This window comes from Channa argus, chromosome 7, assembly GCF_033026475.1.
Source record: "Channa argus isolate prfri chromosome 7, Channa argus male v1.0, whole genome shotgun sequence".
NCBI lineage: Eukaryota > Metazoa > Chordata > Actinopteri > Anabantiformes > Channidae > Channa > Channa argus.
In genome coordinates, this window is record NC_090203.1 from 1,182,738 (window position 1) to 1,198,032 (window position 15,295).

The following is a 15,295-nucleotide window of genomic DNA, read 5'->3' on the forward strand; positions in this document are numbered from 1 at the left end:
GACATCAGTCTCTCTACGCTCACCTTTGTATCCTGGGAGATCCCGACTGTTTGGACAGCGTGTCTAGGAACAGGGTGATGGCTTTGTGCACCTCGTTCAAGCCGACGTACCTCAGCACCTCCTCCAGGAAGGACAGGGTGAAGGGATGGTTGTGTTTCCGCCAGCTGTAGCTTCTCATCGGGACCCCACCTGGTGGAGCAGCAGCGGCGTAGAGAAAAATAGAATTTCTCAACTACTATGACCATTTCAACACATCAAGTCAAAGTTGAAATCTCAGTAGTTCAAAGTATGCAGAACCATTCACATCTCAATGTGAGAACGTAGAAGACGTCCAATCAGTGAACCTGAACCTATTGCTGCAGGTAAACTAAAACTACAAACTCATTTTACCATTTAAAGGCTAAAAATTTTGTTTCAAAAAGGTTTTTATTTTGAAATTGCATTTCCTGTGTGTGAGTGTGTGTGTCTGTCTCCACTATGTATCATGTGGGAGAAAAACTGTCAAAGTGTTTGGACACAGCTCTGAGGCTGATCCCATGACCTGATTCAGCTGTGTTTGTTACCATGGCAACAGCAGCTTTCAATCTGCTGAATCACTCACATTTGCTGCAGACAGGTTATAAACTGCTTTGTCTCGCAAAATGTGAAAAAGTATTAGTCCTATCGACAAGAACTGTGCGGCTTCACCGACCACAGTGATGTAGATGCTCAAGATGCGATTTTAAACAGACCATTTTTGATTTGAGGAGAATTTCTCTCTCCGCTTATGGTCAAATACTGTAAGAACCAAAAGTTTTAATGCATATTCTGCTTAGGAAAGATGAAAGTTGACTGAAGAAAAGAAGCAATAGAACAAAAAAAGTTGATAAAAGTAAAAAATGAAATGTCACCCACTGTAGCTGGAATGAAGAAGTAAAAAAAATCCCCAAAAAGTACCTGAAACTAAAATTGTGATTATTCAAAAAAATTTTTTTTTTAAAATATTTAAAAACTGAATGGAAGACTAACAACTGAAGGTCTGAAAGTGGACAATGCTTCAGATTTTCTCAATTAATTTAAATGAGAAAAAAATACAGAAAAAAGCTGAATATTATAAAAAGTATAAAAGATATAAAAAAAACTGAATGGAAGCAATAATGTCCTTATTAATCTGATAGTTAGGTGCCAAAAAATGTACAGAAGAATAATAATAAAGTTTAGAATAACTTTAGACCAGAGATTAGCACCATTTACAGCTGCTCCTGGAATTTAAAGTGCTAATTGATAAAACTACCACTGGCAAACTGGGAACAACACACCAGAATCAGTTTATATAACAGTATTGTGGGTTTAAGAGTAACTGTGGATCAGTGTGTTCAAGTTGGGGTTTTGTCTTACTGTGGATCCTCCAGAGGATGTAGAGGGGGGGCCACTGATCTGTATCAGGGGTCAGGGTGTCCCAGAGGAGCCTCACCCTCACTGCCGAGTTCTCTGACTGGGAAACACAACGAGAGAGAGCGAGTTAGTGTGATGAGAACATCTCTTACAACATTTATTACAAATATCACAAATTTGGTTTCTGCTTTGGTCATTTTGGTCCTGGGGTGACTGTGGCGCAGGAAGGTAGAGCGGTTGTCCACCAATCTCACAGTAGTTGGTTCAATCCCCGGCTCCTCTGGTCACATGTCAAAGTGTCCTTGAGCAAGACACTGAACCCCAACTTAGTTGCTCTGAGCATTGGCCAGCTGCATAGCAGCTCCCCCATCAGTGTATGAGTGTGTGTGTGGTTGTGAGTGTGAATGGGTGAATGAGAAGCAGTGTAAAGCGCTTTGAGTGCCAAAAAGGTAGAAAAGCGCTATATAAGTGCACAACATTTACCATTTACCATTTACCATTTTAAGGTGAAGATTTGCAGATTCTGGACTGTCAGAAAAAAAACAGAAAAATAAAATCCTTCTGTACTGTTCTTTTTTTGGGTTTGTTTTCTAGACTCATGATTTTCTTTTTATTTCCTATAAAGGTATCGGCCTCTGTAAAGAAAGCTGTAATGAGTCTTTCAGTTTCAGTTCTGGCTTTACTAAGTATCTAGACTTTATACTGATCCTGTGGTGCTGTTCTGTCTTTTTCTGAACAACTAAGAAAACTGCAAGTGATAAACAATGTTTGTAAAACTTTGTGGAATAGTTTCTACTTGGTTTTCCACTAAAATGACATTAAAGTTGAGAAGTGCCACTTGTGTCTGTGCAAGTCCATGTTCTTCAGACAATGTGATACCTGTGTGAACTGGCTGACCAGTGGTGAGGATCGGACTAGCTGCAGCAGGTTACTGGGCAGGCCGAGGCGCTGGAAGTACCACACCAGGTTCCAGAAGATGATGGAGTGACTCTCCAAGAACTGAGGCTGAGCCAGGACCGCCTCACCCTCATTCTCCAGCAGACTCTCCAGCTCCTTCCTCAGAACCAGAGGACTCAGGTACGCCACTGTCACTTGAGGAACCCCGCCCCCCGATGAACTCTAAAGGGAGAAGGTAGAGACATGAAGGAGGACATACGAGGAAGACAACTTCCAGAAGATGCAGAGAGATAGCAGACACTTAACATATGAGGTGGTTACCGTGGTGGTTCTGCTGTTCTCTGAGTAGCTGCTGGTCTCAGAGCTGGAGTCATCACTTAGACCATTACACTGCTGTCGCAGCACAGCCTCATGGACACTGGGGGGTCTCACTGCACTCTCCACCTCATCTTCCACGTTCCAGGTGCTGCGCTCAGTATGGACAATACAGACGACAAGTTATGGGAGACGGATTAGCTGAAATATCGTCTGACAAATTTCATGTTTAATTATATCCTTCAGCTGCTCTGAGGTCAGTATCTCATAACTCATTCCTCCTCTTCTGAGGCCTATTCTACATCTGGCTAAACCCTGGCCAACATGTGGACTGGCCTTAAAGTGGTCTCATCGTCACAGAAAACTCTGCTTCTGGATTTGCAATCACGGTGATAACATCTGTACCTGCTGACAGGTCCGGGGTCGCAGATCTCAGCATTGAGGAAGGGGACAAAGGAGGTGCTGCAGAACGGGCAGGACGAGTTCAGGTTGGAGTCGTCTGACGTCCAGCCGGCCATGATCTCCTCATCATAAACCAATGACTTACAGCTGCGACACAGAGAGCAGCTGGACATCAACACCTGGACACACACAGAGGGAGGACGGAGAGTTAACTGAACGGAACAATGGTTAAAAACTTTAACAAAAAACAAACAAAAAAAATAACTTCAGATGAACTGTAAGATTCTTAGGTTATATTTACAGGTGGATTAGGATAAAAACATCATTAGAAAAACATCATCAGGAAAAAAAAACATCATTTTATGTCCTTGTGTCCCCCTTCTGGAATAATTGTCTTTTTTTGGTTTGGTTTGGTTTATGTTAAGTTATATTTGCATGTCTTAAAATGTGCATGTTTGTTTGCATCTTTTGCCTTTTCTGCACCTTTACCTCACATAATCAGCCCCACAGTTGTGAAAGTGTGTGTTCAGAAACATCGACATCCACAAATTCTTTGTTAGGGATTGAAGTTCTAAACGGGACAGATACTTTGATCTGCATGAAGCGATGCTATTGTTGTAGACGAGCGAACATACTTGATGTGTTCCTCCTTTGGCAGCATCTTTCCCTCCATGAACCGAACAGTCGTCCTCAACGACAAACTGGTTCATTTTTGGGAAATCCCGAATAAACTCACACTTGTGATTTTAATTTCTCTTTCAGGGGTTGAAACTTGAGAGGTGAACCTCACTGCGCTGCCATTTCCTCAACTGCATGTGTGCACACAGGCACAAGCAGGTGAGATTCAAGATTGGCTGCATTTATATCGGTAACAGTCATTCAGCCCTTAGACAATTTGTATTGTGTGATAAAATTGAGTTTGTTCATGAGTCCACATCTCGAGACTCGAGTCCACATCTCTGAGGTTTACTTGTATTTTTTGAATACGAATATAAAACAAACAGTTAGAGGGGGAAATGTAAAACCAACACAGCAGTTGCTGAAGTCAAATCCTGAAAAAGCTCTTCACCTCCAGCCCAGCTCCTTCCTGACTGGCGTCCCAGGACCTGCGCAGAGGATACGATGGACTCGGCATGTCCGTCAAGTCCATGTCACTTCCTACAGACAAAGAACTCTGAAGAGAAGACATGGAACCAGATTAAACTCCCAAACATCAACTCCACAATGAATCAATCAATCACAGTGGACAACATGATTCTGATTCTTAATAACTAGTGATGGTCAGAAATAGTCTTCTATAATTCACACACTAAAAATCAACCATTTACAGGAAGAAGCTAGAAGACTCACACATTATAAATGCTTTGAGTCTGTGATGTGTTTTGGGAACACTGCAAACCCACAATGAGTGGTATCATCTAGAAACTAATTTTACCAACATTATTATTGGAGCAGAGCATCAAATTTCAGCAATACAAACCAACACAGAACATTAAACAACACGTTCCAGTTTTTTCCCACTTCACACGCCTGTGGTTGCTGAGACATTTCAGTTAAATGGTAAATAGTCACTTATATAGCGCTTTTATCCAAAGCGCTTTACAATGTTGATTCCCATTCACACACACACACACACGGCAGTGGCTGGGTGCTCACCTGACCCTGCCTTACCAACTGAGCTACAGCCGCCCTCTATATTTCCTAGTTGCCGCTAGTCCCAAATGCATTTGCACCTCTGCAAATAAACAGCCTAATATCTGTCTTTTTAATTCATGTGACATAAAAAAGACATGCCGCCCATTTTACCTGTGCACCAATGTGTTTTTTTATACATTTGAGCTGCAGTTTTGTCACCAAGTTTTACATTTCTCTGTAATTTTCTTGTATTGTTGTGAATATGGTGCTTTTCTTTTTTCGTGCAGAAAGTTTACCACAAACTGCAAATGTTGCTGTGAATCTTTTTACAATTTGTCAGCTTGATTTTCCAGATAGAGTGCTGCATCCCTTCTGTCAGATGTAGTAACAATCAGGTTTGCTTCTTCTCTGGCTGGAAGAGGCTCTGGGTTACAGAAGTAATCAGTTATTTTCATGGTTAAAAAACTAAAGCGTCAAACCTCTGAGGGAGCGCTGACCAGCCGGTCCTTTGCCTTCAGCAGCGTTTCAGCCACTTTCTTGGACTGTCTCTGGTCAGAAACTCTACGTCCTATCCCTCCTGCTCCTCCTCCTGGCCGCCGGTTATCAACACTTGCGGCTCGTCGCACCAGGTTTCGATGTCTGGTTGGGGTGAGGAGCTGCTGGAGTTTCCCTGCCAGGCCTCCTCTGCTCGGGGAAGAGACGTTGTTGTAGTTCTCATCTACAGCTTTGTTTCTGCCAGACTGGTTGCGCGTTCCCGCAGGTCTGAAGGTCAAAGGGCAGAAGATGAATGATGCGAGGCTTAAAGAACCACATTTTTTACATTTTCACCGTTTCTGATCCGAAATATTGATTTTGTCTGAGGTGAGAAATTAAATATTTCTTGTACACAACAATAATGTAACGGTCAAAAGAGCAAAAAAAGAAACTGGGTTAGAAACAGAAAAATGCAATTTTTAAAGCAAATGAAGAGTAAAGAGAAACAAACTTAAAATAAAAATTTAAAGAGGAGAAACAGGCACAAAGAAGAAACAAAACTGCAAAAGCAGAACTGATGCTGCTAAACAAAAGGTCCATTAATAGAACCCAGTTAGTATTAAAGAATGGTTTATGAACATGGACTTGATTTTCCGTCCACACTGACCTGCCGTCTCTCTCTGCAGGCTGACAGCTGCAGTCCAGCTCTGAGCTTGCTGACTCTGCACACTCTGTGTAGAAGGTGGACAGACAGACCTGACTCCGCCGCACCAGAACTCCACCACTAGTTGAGGCTGGAGGTGGGGTGGAGGTGTCTCTGCGTCCCAGAGGTGGTTTACTGGAGACGGTGTCGCTGCAGCCGTTGGTCCCAGTGTTGTGGAGTGTGGTCTTCTTATTGAGTTTGACCTCTGAGAGACACAACGATACAGAGAGGAGAGAGAGTTCAGATGCTACATGGGAGGACCAGCAAAGTCAGCATGCTGGACAGGAAGAGTGGACGTGAGGAAAAGACTTACTGTTGCTCAACATCTTCATGCTGTTCAGACTGTTGCTCTTCACCAATGGGCCGGTCAGGGACTCATGACTGGAGCTTTCACTCAGACCGGACCAGCTGGACTGACGGAACAGAGTGGACTGGGTGCGGAGCCTCGGATCCAGGTCCACCATCGCTTCTTTAAAAGAGACACGATCAATAATGATTCAGGAAAATCGTCATTTTATAAAAATGAATTAAAGCCTTTATGCTCAAATGTTGTTAGACATATTTGCTGAAAGACTTTCCGACCTCCTCGTGACCCCACTGAGCCGCTCTTCTGCCGCTGTTTGATTGGCTGTCTGAACTGGGCCACAGCCAACAGGACGTTCCGCAGCTTGGCCCAGCGGAGACATCCGCCCTGATTGGTGGACGGCCACTTGCTCTCCAGCACTGCCTGAGGAGAGAGGACATCTGATTCAAACTGTAATCACAGCTCTCTCTACCAAAACATTTGCAGCATTTTTCACGTTTTAAAAAATAAAACAGGAAGTAGAGCTGCCGAATCACTTTTAGGCTTTGAACAAAAGTGTGAACAAAGCAAATAACATTGCAGTGCTCATCACTCAGCGTCAGATGAGGAGGTTTAAAATGTGTTGGGAAATGTATTAAAAGGCTTAGTTTCACTGTTGCACATGTTCAGGTTGCTGACATCCAGCTCGCAGTGCATGTGTGAATGTTTACGAGCTCAACAGTGTGGATACTGTCCATGTCACTGACGAGCATCAGCACCAAACAAACAGATCAAACTAAAAATGGGAAGTGGGCATAAAGGTGTAAAGAAGAAAGAGAAAGACCGATAACTGGAGCCTTACAATTAACACAAGGCTTCAAAATAATTCTAATTAGTTTTAGCTCTTATGTAGACTTATATAGAAGTGATCAAAGAGCCGTCGATTGTTTTATGAGTTGATTAAAAACACACATTGGCTTCATCTCTTCTGGGAATGGGAATTTAGTACAGTTTCAAAGTGTCAGATCTACTGCAATCAGGAAGATTTGGTGAAGATTTTGAAGTAGTTTTGAAAATGCAGTACTGCAGTTTATTAAGGTGGTTTGTGATTAATAATGATATTGTATATTGTACGGTATGCGTGTGGGCAGGTTTACCACAAACCTTGTTGTAGTATGCGTAGGTGATAGTGTTGGGAGTGATTCCCGCCTTCTTCATCTCCAGCAGGACTCGAACAGCGAGGACTGGCTGACCGTACTGACCACACAGCTGCATCAGGATCCGGTAACACACCTGAAACAAAGCTGTGTCACTGCTGTGTAGCCCCCCAACATTTCTATTGCCATTACCAAAAGGGTTCGTTAGTGAATGGAAGAAATAGAATACTTGTTTATTAATAGTTTTTCACGGTAAGCAGACAGAAATCGGGGTTTTGAAGTGGTTCTCTCCTTGAATATGAATTAAAACTTAGGACCTGAACATTTTAGATTCCTGCAGAAACGTGAACAAATCGGACTTTTTGTGTCTCAAACTCTGGCTCTGTACTGCCCAGCAACACTATGTGTAACACAGGATTCCAGGAAGAAGTGACCTTTGACCCAGTCTGTGTCTCACCTCGTCCGGCAGCACCACCTTGCGACTCTCCATGTGTTTGAGGACGTCGTAGGCCGTGTGCAGGGCGCGGACCTTGGAGCTCTCCGCCCGCACGAAGGTCGGCAGGTAGATGAACCAGAGGCCGTAACAGTGACCCAGGAGGCACTTGGACCACATGTCCGGGACTGCCGCATATTTCTGAGCTCGCTTCTGGGCCAACTTAATCTCCTGGAGGGAGGGAGAATGATTGAATTTAATACTGTGAATTAAGTCTTTAGAGGTGAAATAGGTGGATTCGTTTACCTGGTTAATCTGTATTTTCTGACATTGTTCATTTGGTTTGGGTTTTTTTTTTGTAGAACAACCAAAATATTTAAATATTGTATTTCCATAACAGACTGCAGGACCTCACCTACATCACTGCCCACAAGCTGCAACATGCAGAGAAAATATAACCAAATCAGCCTCATCTCCACTTTCTCTTTCTGCAAGTAAAAGTTGTGCTGTTCAAAACGGCCACTGTAGAAATGACGTGTAGCCCATTGTTGATTCTAGCACAACCATGAATTATATTTTGAGGCAGTCTGCAGCTTCTGAATACTGAATGAGCAGTGAAATACTGATAATGAATTATTGATATTAAAAGACTCACAGTGTTCATTCACAGAAAACAGGGTCACAGTGTGAAACCAGTCAGCTTTAGAATTATGTCATCAAAATTCAACATTCAAACAACTTTATTGATCCCACAGGGAAATTGTGTTGCCTTGTTACAGCTGCTCCACGTGAAAAGCAGAAAAGAAAGTAAAAAAACTTCCAAACAAAGACAATAAACAAGTACAAACTACTGATTAATAAGTAACAAAAAAGTCAGCTAGAAGAGTAAACATAAAAGAAATAAAAACAATAAATGACATGAAATCAAGATTATTCATGCACATTATATGAATATTATGCATATTATTACCATTGTTGTCACTAAATTCAGTATTTCTTTCTTTACTGTAGTCTGGCTTTATTTCACATAGGTATTTTTAAGTTTACTGGGATCAAAAACAACTTACTGACTTTAGTTACAGTGAAACACACAGGTAACTGTTGAATAGCTGAAATCCATTTTATTACCATATATAACGCTCAGTGCACGTTTGGTCTTTGGTTATGTTTTTGACAAATGGACTAAAATAAAAGAAGCAACAAAGGTTTTAGTGGGAAGTATAGCATTGCACCATTCAGACCAACATTAAATCCTAAACAGATTGATCCTAGTCAATCAGGATGTGCATTAATCACTGGGTAAATTACTGTTAGCTGACCACCGAGCTGTGTCTCTATGGATTTGACTGATGGTTGATCCAGTTACTCGAGTCTGTGTCAGAATTAATATGTTGGTTTACTGACAAACTTTATTTAAGAGGCTGAAGGTTGGAGAGCGAACACCTCCATAAATCTGTATAGTCCTGACTTTGTTACGTAAAACGCATGAGATGATTTTGGTCTGAATTGGTGCTTTATATATATAAAATTGAACTGAAATGAAAAATATACCTTTAAATCCCCAATTGCTTTTTCTTACTCAATGCTGATCCCACTTCATTTAACACAAACTGCAGGGACAGTGTTTATTTGGTCTGTATTCCGTACACAGTACAGATCCCATTAAGTCTCCTGAGGAGGATTTGTTTGACGTTCCTGTATCCAGTTAAACTGAGAGTTGTTTTCTGCAGCTGTTAAGTCCTCACACATCGCCCGGATCCTGCAGGTGTCTCTTTTTTCTTAACATGTTTACACTATCATAATAATCTATGCATAATAATCAAACTGGACAAAGATTATAAGCAGACGCTGAAAGGTCGGTTGCAGGATTTCTGAATCTCGGCCCCAGTTCCCAGAGAAAAGCTGAAGACATCTCAAGTAAATTCTGTGTTTAAAGATAATCAGCTGTTATCACAGTTATTTTTCCTGGACTTGTTTTGTCTATTCGACATATTCTGGTTGCAAGACCTCCTCATGAGATGTGTCCTTAATAAAGTGTGAAGTGTGTTCACAGCACAGATTATTTACCTGTTTCGTACGTCGAGGGGCCGGGCTGCTGGGGGCGCTACCTTTAGCTGGGACACGGAGCTGGTCCTGGGGGGGGTCAAAGAGCTCTGGCTTCAAGATGGGAAAGGTCTCATAACTGGATAAGTGAAAGGAAAACATCTTGCCGTTAGCACATTAAAATGAGGAAGGGGCAGGATGTGAGGCCACTTTATTAGGAACACCTGTACAACATAAAGTAATCAAATGCAGCAGCTCTGCTCTGAATTTAATTGGAGGATTATTACTGAGGTCATTTTTCCTATGATCGTTGCCAGGACAGCAATATACTGAGAGCAGCGTCTAACACTGTGACCAGCATATTTACACTAGAACAGTGTCTGTCAGAGGGAAGCTGTACCTGTAGAGGGCAGGACATTCTGACCCGTCAGGTTCCTGTGGTTCCTCAGGAGGCATGATGAACACCGTGTGCTCACCACTGTGAGTATCATCCAGATCAATGAGCCTCACCTCCTCCGGCTTCTCCACATCCACCTGTCGTTGATTAAATATTAAAACACTAGTCAATACAAAGTGAAACACCGATTTACGACTGTAACAGCTTCTGGTTTCTGCTGAGGGGCAGCTGCAGAAAGCTGTGAGAAACAGACAAAGTTCTGACCTTTTGGACGCACTCGTCAAAGAACTCAAGGCAGGCGTGGCGGTCGCTGACGAAGGAGCAATCTTCGATGAACTGAGTGAACATCTGAGTCCTCGTCAGTTGACTGTAAAACTTCTGCTGTGTCCGATCACGAGACTTCAGAAAACCTGCAGGACGAGAAAGAAGTGGATTTATCCATCAAAGTCAGGCTGTGCTTCAATCGTAAGCCTCATCTGTATCTGTGTCTTTCTTTATTTCAGAAAATGGCTTTGAGCACTTGTACTGATCCTCCTCCTGTTAGAAAACTGTAAAAGTGACAAATCTTTCAAAGCAAAAAATCTAATGTTACCATAAACTACAAAAGTTGCTCCTTCTCCTGAACTGCATTCATATCGTTTGTTGAACACTGGGTAACAATTTCCACTTATACACAACAAAGATCCAAAAACAATAATTGCCACGACACTCATCAAATCAACTCCAATCAGTTTTCGTGTGATCACAATTCTTAGGTCACCCAGTGGAACTAATCTGGTTAATTTAGAAAATGACCAAATCTATAATGAGTAGACGTAGGCCACAGCTGTGTCATAACCGTCACTCTTCTCATACTCTGTGTATTTTAAAGGTTAATTAACATGCCAACACTCTGAGGTTACAGGACTGTTGAGGTTGAGATAATGGCAACAACGACATTGTCTGTTCTTGTGGTGATTCTCAAAATCAGTTCCATATTGTTTAAAACATGGTCAACAATGGCCAGCTGTCCTGGTTTGTGTCTTTCATAAAGAATTATGTGACGGCAAAATGCCGCCATAATCCTGCCTTGAACAAGCAGAGTAAAAGGGTTACAGACACAGTCCTCACCCTGCAGGTTGAACAGAGAGCTGCAGTCAGTGGTCGTGTCCGACGGCGCCTGCGTTATGGGCAGCAGGAATGTTCGGTATCCTCGCAGCAGGCAGCTCATGAAGCGCAGGAACGCCTCCTGGATCTCCAGCTCCAGCTGCTTCTGACGCCTGTAGATCTGATCGTAGTCTGTCAGCAGGAACTCCAACGTCGCCTCCTCCTGGACGGGAGTGCAAACTGCAGGGACGAGAAGCGAGTGGCATCGTTGAGGCAGCGTGTGCAATAGACATACTGTGCAACCACAATGCATCGTCTCGAAGCAGAGAACAGACTTTAATAAATAGTTAATAACACACTATAACTCACTCTTTTCCAAAGTCTTGTGGAGGTTGGTGAGGGTGTTGAACAGAGTCTTGCTGTGCTTCCTGGGTAATGATCGCCATGACAGCGGCTTCTTATCATCTGACCTGAGACATGACAGAAGAAACTTATTCAAGACTTACATGATGGACGCGCATCAGTCGTAAAAATTCAAAACTAAAATGTGTGATTATTCTTTGTGAGACTCTTTGGAGTCTCTGTAATTCCACCTTAAATATCACGCACAGTTCACCAGATGCAATACAAGGAAATGGTGAAACATAAAATGTTAAAAATAGAAAAGTCGTACAGTGGAGTGGTTTGTTTGACTGATGAGTTTTTAGCAGTTTTCGGAAAAACACGGACAACTTGATAGTGGACAATAAAAGTAATTTAAAAAATGACCAAACTTATCTAATGAACTCACTGGAAGATGGTGTTGGTGTCGAGGTCGACACACACCACGTCAGTGGGGGGATCGTACAGGTCGAAGTAACTGGAGTGGACACCCACGATGAAGGGCATCGGTGCCAGCAGGACGTCAGCCATTTGCAGCGGACACAGAGGGATGTAGGGACAGAGCCAGCGCAGGGGGAAACTCATCTAGAGGAGAGATGGAGAATATTTTTCAGCTGGAATTAAAGAGCAACACGTCCCTCACAACTCAATCTGTCCAGTGTCCTCAGAATTACTGAACGTTCTCCAAAAAGAGAACTTCTGCTGCAGTGTAATAATAAGGAATCAGAATCAACAAATATTGTATAATGATGTAACTGTATGTCATTTTGTATGTCATTGTCAAAACACAGGTTGTAGTATTAAATTACTCTTTAAATACTGTGGAGACGTGAGTTTATATGTGTGTCTTACGGAGACGAGGGCCTCGCTGACAGACGTGAGCACATCTGGACGGAGCGAGTGCAGGAGCAGTTTGTGTTCGGTGATGACGGCAAGAAGCAGCGTGCAGGCGTTTTCTGGCCCGAGGTTCTGCAGAAGCTTCAGGAAGCTTGCCCCACTGTCTCACACACACATACACACACATCAGCTTGAATTTGAATGGAGTCAAGGAGTAGGCAAACAGTCTATTCAAGCATTAAATGTACTTCGTTGCATTCCAACATTGGATCACACCCTCCACAAACTGACTAATGTACTACAGATACTACTGCAGCAGTAAACTGACCTGAGAGGGAGGGGAGACGACACCGGCTGGCATAGCAGCAGGTTGTCATATGGAGAGAGCTGCACACATAAAAACACTTTGTTATACACACTACACGTGACAAACACACACACACACACACACACCAACAAAAGGGACAGTTTATTTTAAGACATTTGAAAATTGAAAAACCTAATTGAAATAGAACAATATCTTTTTGAATTTTTCAACCTGCAGCTTGTTTTCACTGTTGTTAATTCCTGGAACATGAATATATGTTAAACATTTGTGGCAAGAGGTTCACCGCAACAAAAACACAACAAGCTGTGAGGCAGGTTTATCTGAACCACTTATCAGTTAGTGAAAGAAAAACCTGAACTCAGATGACACAAATAATCACAAAGATCTACTGAATGAATTTATTCTAAAACAATGGATTTGACACCGTTTAATCTGATTTTTTATTTAAGAGTAAAGCCAAGATTTGAGTGAAATGAATTGAAGCAAAGCCCATGAATTAGGCTTTACTTGAACCCCACAAGGTTTATAAAATGTACAATGAGCAGCTATTTTAGAAAATTACTATTAAAAACTATATATTTGTGAGGCGTTTGTAGATTTGTAGTTTAGCTGTACAGAATATATAAAAGATATATATTTAGATATGCTCCAAAAAGCTAGAATATGAAATCAATTCTGCTGATCTTCTAAATGAACTGAAGCAGACCAGACATTGTCTGTGGCAGGTTTGAGTCCTGGATTGTACCTGAACAAGGATGCGAGGTCGCTGGGGAGACGGAAATGGGACGTTGTGCATGAAGCTGGAGATGTGTCTGCAGAAAAAGAGAAAAATCAGGAAACAAGAGAATCAAATCACGTTTCCTCTTTTAGAATCTGGAAAAATGTACAGAATTGTGATGAATATCTGATCACTTTTCATAACTTAAAAATGTGAGAACTGCACCAACATCATAATGAACACGTGTGATTTAGGCTAAACAGTCCACTGACTTTTCAAGCGGCAGGACGTGTGATCCAGAGATAGAGTATCTGTAGACGAAGGTGAGAAACTTCTGGAAGACGTCGAAGAAGGGCCAGTGTGAGAGGACGCAGATGCTCTTCTTCACCTGCAGGCTGCGGTTGGTGATCGGCCGCCGGTCGACGACGCTGAGCAGACCGAGCCGCACGCACTGCCGCTCCGACAGCTGCTCCCTGGGGAAAGACTCGTAGAACTGGATGGCTGCTCCATAGACCTGCAGGTCGGGGAGGGGAACGGTAAAATTCTGTTTTTTGACAAACCGTCAAACGGACAAGGATTTTGTCTGTGACCATATTTGACAAAGAAGTTGCCAAACAATCACAATTCATTGCAGCTTTATTTTAAATATAAGGTAAATCAAACTTCTTTCCTTCATCATAATCTTCAGAGATGCAGCTTTTCACTTTAATTTGCTGCAAAGTGCATGAACCAAGTCATGTTTCTGTGTTAAATACTTACAAAACTTCATCCTTTTGAGGTTGGTATCAAACAGTACATGTCAGATTCTATATCCCTGAGATTTACTATTACTCTCGAGGAGAAATGTGTCTGTGTGTTTGTCTTGCTCACCTTGTCCCCGGAGGCGGAGGTGAAGACAAAGGTGGAGAAGATGGGCAGCTGGTACTTTGCATTTAGAGGCCAGCTCTCCACTGTGACGCCCATCGGCAGACAGAAGACTGGCACAGACTCTGGCAGAGGAAAGGCCTCCAGGTCTTCCTGTGGATACCGGCTGAGCAGACCTGAGCATACGCACGCACACAGACACACACACACACACACACACAGTCTGTTTACACTTTAGTATATTAAAGAACTGTGCTTTGATCCTTCAATTTGTAAAAAAGAAAAGGAACAAATTCTTTTTATGGGTAAAAATGGTTTGAGTTATATTGAAAGAATATTCATTCATCCTCTATTATCTTGAGCACTTATTACATTCAGGGTCTCTGGGGGCTGGAGTCTATCCCAGGTGTGACTGGGTGAGAGGCGGGGTCCATGCTGGACAGGTCTCCGATCTGTCTCAGGGCCAACACAGAGAGACTTACACAGACAACTGTTCCCACTCACATTCACACCCACAGGCAATTTAGAGTCACCAGTTAACCCAACATGTCTTTAGACTGTGGGAGGAAACCAGAGCAGCCAGAGGAAACCCACCCTCATCAGTAGGTTAAAAAAGGAAGGTGAAGACTTTTTAAACTATGCAGGTAGTTTGCTATCTGCTACAAAATGTTATAAAGACAAACTCAAACAGGTAAACCAACGTTGACAGGAAGTGATCTCTAAGGACTGGGCTACAAGAAATGCAGCTCTTTTAAGCTGGAGTTTAAAATGGGCTCCCCCAAAGGCAATTAACATTGGGGGGAATAAAAGGAGAAAGTGTGCACATTTCTAAACAACCTGTGGGATTGTCTCTTTGGAACAAGACAGTCAAACACATTACACATTACAGTGGATCTATGCACCAACACATATTGAATCCAAACGTTTGTCAGTCTTTCTGAGACACTGAGAAATACATTTCCATTTAG

At 42.4% G+C, this 15,295-nt stretch overlaps 1 protein-coding gene across 6 annotated transcripts in view; it reads right to left on the minus strand.

Moving 5' to 3' along the window:
* The window catches only part of LOC137129819 (DENN domain-containing protein 4B-like), a 40,663-nt gene that overhangs the window by 3,693 nt on the left and 21,675 nt on the right, over nucleotides 1-15,295 (minus strand). For 3 of the 6 annotated variants that reach the window (XM_067509135.1, XM_067509133.1, XM_067509136.1), the window contains 23 exons: nucleotides 14,334-14,503; nucleotides 13,736-13,977; nucleotides 13,491-13,557; nucleotides 12,746-12,804; nucleotides 12,433-12,577; nucleotides 11,990-12,165; nucleotides 11,569-11,669; nucleotides 11,224-11,439; nucleotides 10,378-10,523; nucleotides 10,117-10,250; nucleotides 9,741-9,855; nucleotides 7,698-7,904; nucleotides 7,248-7,376; nucleotides 6,383-6,527; nucleotides 6,114-6,269; nucleotides 5,765-6,005; nucleotides 5,103-5,385; nucleotides 4,058-4,162; nucleotides 2,992-3,167; nucleotides 2,578-2,737; nucleotides 2,254-2,493; nucleotides 1,378-1,474; nucleotides 24-189 (listed from right to left, as the gene is read on the minus strand). In XM_067509135.1, coding sequence (XP_067365236.1) covers nucleotides 24-189; nucleotides 1,378-1,474; nucleotides 2,254-2,493; nucleotides 2,578-2,737; nucleotides 2,992-3,167; nucleotides 4,058-4,162; nucleotides 5,103-5,385; nucleotides 5,765-6,005; nucleotides 6,114-6,269; nucleotides 6,383-6,527; nucleotides 7,248-7,376; nucleotides 7,698-7,904; nucleotides 9,741-9,855; nucleotides 10,117-10,250; nucleotides 10,378-10,523; nucleotides 11,224-11,439; nucleotides 11,569-11,669; nucleotides 11,990-12,165; nucleotides 12,433-12,577; nucleotides 12,746-12,804; nucleotides 13,491-13,557; nucleotides 13,736-13,977; nucleotides 14,334-14,503 — 3,676 coding nt within the window. The remainder of the gene's footprint in view (nucleotides 1-23; nucleotides 190-1,377; nucleotides 1,475-2,253; nucleotides 2,494-2,577; nucleotides 2,738-2,991; nucleotides 3,168-4,057; nucleotides 4,163-5,102; nucleotides 5,386-5,764; nucleotides 6,006-6,113; nucleotides 6,270-6,382; nucleotides 6,528-7,247; nucleotides 7,377-7,697; nucleotides 7,905-9,740; nucleotides 9,856-10,116; nucleotides 10,251-10,377; nucleotides 10,524-11,223; nucleotides 11,440-11,568; nucleotides 11,670-11,989; nucleotides 12,166-12,432; nucleotides 12,578-12,745; nucleotides 12,805-13,490; nucleotides 13,558-13,735; nucleotides 13,978-14,333; nucleotides 14,504-15,295) is intronic. The other 3 variants (XM_067509134.1, XM_067509138.1, XM_067509137.1) reach the window with 3 other exon arrangements.